The 11,425-nt window shown below is 34.7% G+C and overlaps 2 protein-coding genes across 4 annotated transcripts in view; one reads left to right on the top strand and one right to left on the bottom strand.

The window, feature by feature from the left end:
• The window catches only part of LOC110100256 (probable pectate lyase 15), a gene marked incomplete at its 5' end in the record, with an annotated part of 12,299 nt that extends 10,468 nt beyond the window's left edge, over nt 1–1,831 (top strand). Inside the window, one exon of the mRNA XM_020827685.2 lies at nt 1,258–1,831. Coding sequence (XP_020683344.1) covers nt 1,258–1,494 — 237 coding nt within the window. The remainder of the gene's footprint in view (nt 1–1,257) is intronic.
• A 1,760-nt stretch (nt 1,832–3,591) lies between these two features.
• The window catches only part of LOC110100261 (phototropin-1A), a 46,802-nt gene continuing 38,968 nt past the window's right edge, over nt 3,592–11,425 (bottom strand). Inside the window, exons 20-24 of one of the 3 annotated variants that reach the window (XM_020827693.2) lie at nt 4,821–4,872; nt 4,579–4,691; nt 4,326–4,466; nt 4,100–4,203; nt 3,592–4,022 (exon numbers count right to left, since the gene is read on the bottom strand). In XM_020827693.2, coding sequence (XP_020683352.1) covers nt 4,102–4,203; nt 4,326–4,466; nt 4,579–4,691; nt 4,821–4,872 — 408 coding nt within the window. In that variant the 3' untranslated portion in view covers nt 3,592–4,022; nt 4,100–4,101. Of the gene's footprint in view, nt 4,023–4,099; nt 4,204–4,325; nt 4,467–4,578; nt 4,692–4,820; nt 4,873–11,425 lie in introns of those variants that run through there. The other 2 variants (XM_020827691.2, XR_003699860.1) reach the window with 2 other exon arrangements.

Genomic DNA, 11,425 nt, shown 5'->3' with positions numbered 1-11,425 from the left:
CCTCTCTTCTTGCCTGCTACCCACACTGCTGGTGCCCATAAGGCTCTTCCGCCCACCAGCTAGACCGGCCCCCCTTGTTTTCCATAGAGGAGTGATCTTATTCCTAAGGGAAATGATAAAAGAGTACATGCTCTAATTTCTTATTCAACATAAAGAGGAACATGATTAAGCTAACAATTTAAAAGCCAAATTTCATCGTCAAAGGGAACAAACACTATATATCATCCACTAAGCATCTTCATCTATAGTGTCTCTAGTAGTTATAGTCATAATTTGCAAGAGCACTACTAAATTCAAAAATTTACAAATTTCAAATTAATCATTAATCCCTCTTCAATTTTTGGAAAAATGTTTTTCAAGTATCTATTTCTTGCTTTCATTTTGATATTTCTACATGTTTATGTGGGCAACCTAATTTGGAGCTTCACTTAGCCAATTGTGGTTATAGTATCTAATAAAAGAATTCATCTAATAAGTAAGATTCATAATTATTCAATTGATTGGCGAATATATTGAAAAAGTTGAAAGTTAACTTGGGATGAAAGAACAATAATGGTCTTATTCCATCTTTGTACAAAAATGTCATATGCCACTTTATAAAATGTGGAGTGCTCATTATCACTCTTTTTTTTTCATATTGATATATGATGCCTTTCAATTTTTCAATCATAGAATCCCAAATGTTATAGATAAGGTGTAGATGAGGCTTGTTAGTATCAACCTCTCTTAACATGTTATATATTGGTTTTGTAAAAACAATAATGTAATCTACTTTATCCCACTACAAATCATCCAATATTTGTTCAATAAATTTAAACTTATCTATATCATCTTCTCTATATATACTCCGTGTCACTACTTACCATGATATGCAATCTTTATTTTATTTTTTGAACCAGAGTTTATAATTTTATGCTTTAATCAATTGATTGAGCATATTATCAAGATTAAAAAAATGTGATTACATATCATTGTTATTTCAGTTTTCTTCATTTTCTGCAACATTCTAATCACGTACTATTAAAATTTAATCACTATTTAATAAAAAAATGTTACTAAGGCTAATATACTTCTAATTCATAAAAGATTTTGTCATCTAAATTCAAAAAATCCAAATCCGAACTTGGCCCGTTTGCTAATCGGGTCAAACTGAACCCGGATTTTTCCAGGTCGGGTCCGGGTAGTGTAAAAAATTTAGAATTTATTTAGAGTCCCGCGTGTCCTAGCTTATGCCCAGCCTATGTTTGATATTTGCAGGCAGCTGATAAGGAAGAGGGTGCCTCAGGATGGATTAAATCTGAAGGAGATTTGTTTCTGAATGGCGCTCAACCTTGTTTGCTGGAAGATTGTGGCGATGTATGTTTATTTCAGGCTCACGAACACTACCAGACTTGTACCGTGGAACCCGCTTCTGCTGCTCTGAAAGCTGCTCTTCAGCGTTGTGCTGGATGGCAGCCTATACCAAGGCCGTCAGACTGTCTGGGTGGCCATTGAATGTGCTCAGCTATTTGAGACTAAGGCTTCGTTTGAAACGGCTTTCTTACTGCTTCATAAAGTAGTTTTTTAGTATAAATTTTTTAATTATTAAACTAAAAAGCTGCTTTAGGAATCAGTAAGAAAGCTGCCCCAATCGAAGCCTAAATTATTTCATCGTTAAGTACGCAGCAGACTCAGATGCAGGAATGACCTGCATTTGCTTGGTTTCTATGTCTGGCTAAAGCATTTCTTTTATTTATTTATTTTTTATTTTGGAAATATTGGTGTTAAAACATAAATTTTACTTGGAATTCTATTCTAGAACCTCAATAAGAACTCTTAAAATATTTATCAACTTGTATTGATTGAAGTAAATGGCCTCTGACAATGTGAACTGTTCTTACTCTCCAAGTAGTGGCCTTCAATCTCCAGTCTTGTTGATCTGAAATTCTCTGTAAGTTTCTACGATCAATGGTTTTTCTTTAATAAGGCATTGTAGCAAGCTAGTGTTAATTTTCAGCCGTTTTAAATTGCCTTTCACCCATTCTTTTTTTTTTTTTCATAATGATTGAGAACTATGGATTTCCATGCGATTTTTCTAATGGAATTTATCTGGTGGCAATTCCTTTGTCCATCTGAAGCACTATTTCTCGAAAAATTATTAGGTCTGGTCAAGATAAAAACTTGCCATGTGAATTACATTTTGACTGTACTTTGCCTACTCTTTATTTGCGTTTCGACTACAATTTTTGACTGCATTTTACATGCACTTTTCTTGCTCTTTACCTACGCTTGACTTAAAATTTCGCGGACATATGTACATTTTATGTGACAATTTTTTAGTGGATGTTTAGACCTATTTTCAGACCTAGAAATAGGTCCGGCGACCAGACCTAATAATTTTCCCTATTTCTCAGGGTTAGCTTTCATGGTGTTCAATATTACTAGATACGAAGGAAATCGCACAAAAGCTAAAGAGTTGCATGGGTTTTGAACGTGTTCTATGCTGATTGCAGAACCATAAGTTTTTTTTTTTTTTTTTGGCATATAAACATTTCAGACGTTGATAAACATTTTGTGTACATAATAAATTTAATTGAAAGATATCAGTTAAAATAACTTTTGTTTTAAGGGGGTAAGAGATAAGATAGAATCAAATATGGCTCAACTTACAATACTTCATTTTATTCCAGTTTTTAATTTTTGCATCTCAATTCAAAATCTATTGAATCCAGTTTGGCTTTGAAGCAATTTCAAGCTCAGTTGAAATTAAAATTTAAATAATGTCACACATAAATATAAATATTATACTACATGTCATGAATATATTACAATATAATTGATGCATCTTCAAAAAAAAATTATTTGATTGGCTTGGATTTAAAAGCAGTGTTAGATATTTTTAAAATTAAATTCAAAAATATATAAGCTCCAATTTTAATAAAATTATAGTCAAATTAAATGTCTCAATAAGACGAGTCTAATGACATTAAATATGGTTTGATTCAAATCCAAACAAGCCCCTAAAAATTTTGGAATGTTATTTGAATTATAAACTGATCTCTAAATCTTGCGTGCATATAATTAAATAAAATGGATTGATAAGATGAATCTACCGAGCCCAAAATCATTTAATTCTAGGCACCTTAAGACACTTAAATGCTACGTAAAAATTTTATAAACTCAATAGGATGTTATATTATTTTAACTAAATTTATTAAAATGCCACCCAAAATACTATAAATAAACATTCATTCTTAGCATGAGAGGGCTAGACTCAAGACTACAGACCTTGTAGATCAAAGGAACTCTAAGGCATTACCCAACATTCAACGCTAACATCGTCCAACTATAATTCTCTAATCACATTTGCTCGATTACAATGCCCCCAACCGCTATCGTCAAACTATGATCCTCCAACCATTGACGCCCAACTATAGTTCTTCAATCATAATCATCTAACTACATTCTTCTAAACACCTTCGCTATATCTTGAAGATAACTCTTTCGCCACAATTTTTCCAACTTGCTCCACAAAATCTATTACACCTACTATACTGCATTAACCCCGACTACACTGCATTAACACCTTCCCCAATCATGATAAGCGCATCATTTGTAACATATAACAAACATTTATGAAATTATTTAGATTAGGCCAAATCCAGGCCTAACGAAGCAGTTTGCAGTTCATCTGTCTGGCGACGGATTACAAGAAGAGGCCGGGCTGGGCCGCCCGCTTCACCAGACAGATTCAATGGCTTTCAAAACACTAGCATTCAGTGCACATTTTATTACAATAAAACATTTACTGAACTGTTATTGCAACGCAACTCACTTCCCCGAATACATGCGAAACTTGAAAATGAATTTGAAACTGATCAGCTTCCACATTATCTAATGTAATAACTTGAGAAGGAATTTCATAGCCAGATTTGAAAAAAAATAAAAATAAAAAGAAAGAAAGAAATGCGTTACTTGATATGTCCTCGATGTCATTTTCATCATAGAAGCACTCGCTTTGGCAAGTAAATCTGGAAAAATTTCTTTGAATGAAGGAGAAATTTCGAAGCAGGAAAAAGAAGCTCAAAATTGATACATAACATTGCGGAACATATCAAACCTTTAGAAGACGCTTATATGGATATTTTGGTGCTCAGCATCTACTGCTTTAGATTCATTTTCCATTTCAGAGTCAAATACAGGTGCTTCGAGGTTTGGACATCTCTGCGTAGCACAAACTCCACAATATGTTAATGGAAGAATTAAGAATAAAGTTGAGAATTGTTAGGTTCTAAGAAATTTAAATAAGCAAAAATGCGGTGAATTGCACATTTAAATTGCCTCACCATGCATCGAATGAGAGCCCAATCAATTCCATTGAAAAAAGGGTGCCGCTTAATTTCATTAGCTCCTTCATGTGAACCTAATCTGTTTTGGGGGTCTCTATGCAACAGACGATACATTAGCTGCCTTGCGTGAAGGCCTACCTGCAGTATAGATGTGTTGCAATCCTTCAGACAAAGAATCCATAAAAAAATAGCACATTTGGGTTGTTGTTGTCTATATAATAAAAATACTTGGTCAGACAAAGAAACTCACCGAAATACTTTTGGGAAATTTAAGATCCTTCTGAAGAATGTTGGCAAATGTCTTTTGTCTAGTTTTTCCCCTAAATGGCGTATATCCATAGAGCATTTCAAAGAGAAGAATACCTATAATAGATATTGATTTGCAGTATGGACAGTTAATATAACTCAATCTTTATCGACTGCCATAAGTAATTTACACAGACAGCTCATGGCATCACGCAACTGTATATTGGCAGAAATTATTTTACTTACCAAGTGCCCACCAATCAACTGCACTTGTATGGCCAGCCCCCGTTATAATCTCCTGCATTAAAATGTCATTGATGGTGTTTCACCCGCATATAATCAGAAGGTACAAAAACCGGCCAAAGTCATCTTGCAAATGTTTTTTATAATTAAAAATTGATCAAAGGTTGTAAATGAGCATTACGATCCTTATAGACTTGTAAAAATAAGCATGGCTCTACACGCCTGGGTACTTTTTTTTTATATTTATTGCTTTCTGAATGATAAAATCAACATCTCAACAGAGTTCATGGTAATTCTCCATACATGAGTCAACGCATTGAAAAGTAAATAACTAAAGATACATCTTGATGAGGACATCGTCAGAGATTTCGACACATGTACCTTCATGAGACGCCGGAGATCGACGGCCACGATCATGAGTTTTATTTTGAGTCATTTTATGTAGTAGTTTATTTGATTTTTATGTTTTTCCATTTTTGCCCTTATGGGTAGTTAATTGCTATTGTAGCCCAAGGGACATTTTAGTATTTGTTTTCTTTGTCATTTTGAGGCCTATTTATATGGCCCTTTTCTTATATAATAGTTAGTTTTTGATTGAATGAAAATTTTCTACTATGTGTTCTCTTTGTGAGTTCAAGAAGATCTCTTGGTGAGTTCTTCACCCTCCTCGATCTCTTAGTGAGTTTGTCGGAGAAGATAGATCTCTTTGTGAGTTCTAGATTTTTCGCCAAACTATTTTATCTTCAATAGTTCTAAATTTTCGTCAAGTTATTTTCGTGGAGATCCGGATTGAAGAGAATTGAGGTGAGTGGATTTTTAGCAAATCAAATCCCTTGAAATTCCCCTCCTCCCTTCCCCTCGTTGACACAATAAATCTCAATAAGTTGACACGATCTACCAGGAAGGTACATTTCTTATGATTGGCAAAAAGTTATTCCTTCCTTAAGACCTCACATACTTGCCTTAAGTGGTCCAAATGCTGATTTACCGACTGACTATAAAAGAGAATGTCGTCAAAGTTGACGACGACAAACTTTCCCATAAAAGGGTGCAACACTTATGTCATGATCTTCATGAAAGTACTCGGGGCGTTACTCAACCCGAAAGGCATGACTAACCACTTGTAGAGACTATCTTTGGTTTTGAAGGCAGTTTTCCAATCGTCACTGGGTTGGATCTAGATCAGGTGGTATCCACTCTTAAGATCGATCTTGAAAAATAAAGTGGCACCCGTCATCATATCGAGCATATCGTCCAATCTCGGAATAGGGAAATGAGATTTAACAGTGATTTTGTTGATAGCACGGCTACCGATACACATTCACCAAGATCTGTCCTTCTTAGGAGCAATGTTTAAAATTGCGTATTCGGGTATTGAGACGTTTTTCATTCGTGAGACAAGGCGTAAGCCTTAAGGCGTTTTGAGGCGTAAGCCTCAAAATCAAAAGATTGCGTAAACATAAAATGATAAATTTTTTATATACTAATGAGTGAATAACATAAAACATAAAAAAACATAAGATATGAAGTGAAATCAAAATATCCCAATAATAAGACAATATGAAATATAGTTCAACTCAAAATTCTATATTTCCCAAATCATAGTATTCTTTTTATTAACATATAATTCCAATTTCTAAAAATAAATAGCAATGACATATCACATAAAAACTCATAAGTCATCAGCATTGTCATCACTAAGGGGTTCTTCATTTGAATCATCATTATGATGAACTGTTCTCTCCCCTTCCTCCTCTCCTATGGAGTCCATTGTCGGGCATTTATTTCAAGATTTATGTAAATTTTAATATATATAGTGTGGGCATAAGCCTCATGCCGGTGAGGCGAGGCGGGCCTCAAGGCGGGCCTCAACTTGGTTGAGGCGTAAGCCTCATAAAAAAAAACTCGAGGCGTAAGCATCGATGCGTTTTTTACTGGAATTGAGCAAAGGCGAGCCTCATATTGCGCAATTTTAAACCATGTGAGAGACCCAAGGTAAAAAGTTCTATTTGTTAATTGTCGATTATTGTTTCTCTCCATAACATTACTCTTTAATTCTATGTTGTCAATTTGATATTATCCCGTTAATCTAGTTGTAACCGCATGCCTTACTTAATTTCGACTTGATAATTCTGAAAACCTAACTTGGATAGGCATTAATTCTATAACTAGCAAAGCTTTAACAATCTTATATTAAAATCTCCAAGCAGTTCTTGTTCATCGCATGTTGTTTCACATCACATCTACACCTAAAAGATTCATAAAATAAATCATGAGAATGATGGATTCTGAAAAGCAGAGTGCATTGTTGCAATAAATCTTGATTGCTAAAACGTACCAAAGGAGAAATAACAGTAAAGTAAATAGTTAAAACAGCAAATTTTCTCATTCTCCTAATTTTTATGTTCATTATTGATCCCAGAAGCTACAAGCTCAAGTACAAGCATAAAAATATTTCATAAAATGGCAAGTTTGTTTTTCATGCATGGCAAGTTTGTGTGCTCGGATATACAAGAAGTCACTAAATGAAGAAAAATCCAAGACCTCCAAACGCTACACCGAAGGCCTGACTTTGTGAAGGCCCACCCAAAATATATAACGAGGAGAAAATGAGAAGACAAGGAGGGAGAAAGTCAAAACAACACTCATCCCTCAAGGGGTGGCTAGCCATGGTGATAAGATGGAGTAGCATCCACTTTTCAAGGTTTCATTGGAGGGATTACTTAAATAAAGTAAAATTACTATTATCCTAGTTTTAAATTTGAATTAGGATTAGGTTTCTTTTTTCTAAAATTACCATAGCCCATATTAGAATCTTTTTCTATCAATTCGATGTTGAATCCAGTAAGAATTCCACTCCAAATTCCTCTAACTACAGCTGCCCATAGGGGTTTTCTCCATTTAAGGGTATGTTTGGACAGCTTTTTTGTTGCTTTACATTTCAAACAACAACCGCAATTTCATTTGGCTACTACTTTATTATTGCTTTCTCACTGGTTTTGAAAATTTTTGTGAAGGAAAACTACTTTGTACAACCTGAGTAGCTAAGTTACATTTCATATAGCAACTTCACAATCAACTTTCTAAAAAATTGTACTTTTCTCAATCCACCTACCTGAAATTACTCCTCTTCTCTCTCTACCTGAAAGCCTAGGCAAATGGTGAATCATTTGTGTAGCAAGAGTATATAAAGCAAAGGCAATCAAGGTTAGAAATGAGCATATACATGAAAAGGTTGGAATAGCTCCAATGGCAGATAAGATTAGAGAGAGTCGCCTTAGATGGTTTGGTCAAATAAAACGCCGGCATTCCAATGACCCGGTTAGGAGAGTAGATGTATTAGATTTAACCTATGTTAAGAAAGGTAAAGATAGACCTAAAAAGATTTTGTTAGAAAATATTAGAAATGGCCTTTCTTTATTAGATCTAAATGAGAATTTGACTCTTAACCGGCCACAATGGAGAAAAATGATTCATGTAGCTGATCCCACGTAGTGTAATAAAGGCTTGATTTTGTTGTTTTATTACCATTTAGAACGTGCTACTTCCATTCATGACATTCCTTAGTACACAAACTATTGAATTTAAACCTATTCCTTTGCTAATTTCAATGGACAAACTCATACAATGAAACATGTGAAGGACAATAAAGATAATGAGATAGTCTTACACTGGATAGTAGAAAATATCTTGGTATTGAAATATCAAATGATTAGTTCTTGCTCATAAGCATAGGCTTTGGGTTGAAAAGGTATTTGATCACTACCATATAAAAGCCAATTTTAATCCCCCTTTAATTTTATGTTCCCAACAACTGGTATTAGAGCCGATAATTTCATTGAGATTGAGAAATTCATGAAGTTTGTGACTTTCGCGAATCAGATAGTGTCAGGGTGTTCGGGATAGCTGAAACAATGAAGATTGACGCCCATATTAGTTGGTATCATTGATCGGAAAAAATCAAAATTTTGCACACGCGAATTAAGGTGGCATTGATTTGCGTGAACGACAACGACGTGGCAATCGATTCAAGGCACGATTAATTAAAATTTTTCATGTCAATTTTATATTTAAATTTAATTAGAAATAGTAATTTAAATTAAAAAAAGAGATAATAATTAAAAAAATTAATACCTAAATACCCTTATAGCACACTTAAACCCTCATTCTCACCCAATTAGCCCACTCACTCATGCCAAACTCACGCACAAACCCGCTCTCCCTCACAACCCCCCTCTCCCTCTTGTTTCTCTCTCCCTCACGCGACTCGCAAGTCATTCTCGCCGCCACTGCCCTCCTCCAGGTAACATCTTCCTCCTCCCCTCATCTTCTGCTTCTCCTTCTTATTCCTTTCTCCATTCTTCTCTTCCGCTTCCTATTCCTCTTCTTCTTCTCCCTTCGCTTCCACGTCCTCCTAATCATATTCTTCATCTAAACCTAACCCTAATTTTTTGTAATCTCTTTCTTCATACCTCAAATCCTCATACCACCTTCATAAAAAAGCTTCCCCTATACTCCTACACCCTCTACACCAAAAAGCTCCATAATTCTCCACTTTCTCTTTCTAGACCTAGAGAGATAAAATTTTCCCTCTAGAAATAGAGAAATCTCATAAACTGTTCATTTTTCACATTTTCTTTTTCAAGAAGAGTATTGTTGGGGGATTTGGGTGTGCACGGATAAAAAAAAAAGTTAAAAGAGAAGGTTTTATTTAATGCTTTCTGATGAGCAATTACTTCTCGTACCAATTTACTATAAGCTCTACTCAGTTATGCTTTGATTTTTGTTCATTTTTACTTACTTCAGTGTTTGGAACCTAGGATGTGCATTTTTTTTATTGACTTATAAATTTGGTTAGATTTCAATTTTTCTAAATTGTCTAGGTCATTTATTTTAGTATAAATTTTGATAGCACCTTCACGTAGTCCCCACATAGAGGCTACATCGAGCGTGTTAGGCTTTCCCGTCTGCCAAGAAAAGCAGTCATGGTAGATGTCAGGTGACATTGCAACCTAAATTTTAATTCTCTGCCTGCTATGAAAGACTATCGCAAGTCTTCAAATATCTATTTATAAAGCATAGCATTTTCTCGCCTTACAAGAAATATGATCACAGGAATTTATTTTCATGCAAACAAATTTTTTCCGTCTACTAAGAAAAGCAGTCACGGATACTTATTTTCATGCAAATAAATTTTCCCACATGCTAAGAAAAACGGTCTCAAGTACTTATTTTCATACATACAAATTTTCCCACATGCTAAGAAAATCGGTCATAGGTACTTATTTTCATGCATAACAATTTCCACTACTGCTAAGAAAAGCAATCACCAATTCTTATTTCATGCATAGCAATATTCCCTGCCTTTAAAGAAGAGTGTTCACGGATATTTATTTTCATGCAAATGAATTTCCCATCTACTGAGAAAAGCGATCACGGGTACTTATTGCATAGCAAATTTTTTTCCCACTAAGAAAAGCGATCACGAATATTTATTTCATACATAGCAAAGCATAAAATAAACTAATGTCAGTGTTATGCCTTAGATGTGCAGCGACAGCAAGAAAATGAGGCAAGGCGGCAAACCTATGATGCAAAAATATTTTTGTTTATGATAATCTCTTATTTTATTTAATTTTATATTTTTATTTGTTAAATGATGGGCTAGAGAGAGAAAAAGAGGATGTAGCCACTCTTTCTAGAGAGCAAAAGAGATGATTTGATTAGGTTTTGGTAGGAGTGGTGTAGAAATGTTATAGTGATGAAGAAGATGATACTAGAGAGAAAAAGATACAAAGAATTTTTTTCTCTAAGTAAATAGAAAAGAGGGAACAAGGGTGAGAGGAGGTGTTTGAGATGGAGAGATGACTGTTTAAAGAGAAAGTTCATGAATTTCTCTATTTCTAGTGAGAAAATTCTCTCTCTAGGCCTAGAGAGAGAAAATGGAGAATGATGGAACTTTTTGGTATATAGGGTGTAAAAGTAGGGGGAAGTGGTATAATAACGGTTTGAGGTAGAAGAAGAAGGTGATAAGGATGAAGAAGAAGAAGAAGAAGATGGGGAAGGAGAAGAAGAAAAGAAGAGAAAGAATGAAGAGGAAAGAAGAAATAGATGAAGGAATAAAAAGAAAAAAAGAAAGAAGAAGAAGAAGGAGAGAAAGAAAGAAGAAGAAGATGATGGGAGGAGGACGTTACTTAGAGGAGGGTGGTGACTGAGAGAATGGCTGTCAGCTTCGGCAGGTCGCGTGAGGGAGGGGGTCGTAAGGGAAAGAGGCTTGTGCATGAGTTTGGTGTGCGTGAGGGGGCCGATTGGGTGAGAAAGAGAGTTTAAGTGGGATTTAAGGGTATTTAGGTATTTAGAAATTTTTTAAATTCTTCTCTTTTTTTTAAATTACTATTTGTGATTAATTTTAAATATGAAATTTATATATATATATATATATATTTTAAATTAATCATGCCTCAACTTGGTCACCATGTCATCGTCATTCACGCACATCAATGCAACCTTGATCGGCGCACACAAAATTTTGATTTCTGTCAATCCACAACATGAGTGTCAATCATGGATATTTCAGTTATCTTGAACACCCTGCCACTGCCTATTTC

This window comes from Dendrobium catenatum, unplaced genomic scaffold (assembly GCF_001605985.2).
Source record: "Dendrobium catenatum unplaced genomic scaffold, ASM160598v2 original_scaffold_238182, whole genome shotgun sequence".
In the NCBI taxonomy this organism is placed as follows: Eukaryota; Viridiplantae; Streptophyta; class Magnoliopsida; order Asparagales; family Orchidaceae; genus Dendrobium; species Dendrobium catenatum.
The sequence above is the reverse complement of the archived record's forward strand: the minus strand, read 5'-3'. Positions and strand labels throughout refer to the sequence as shown.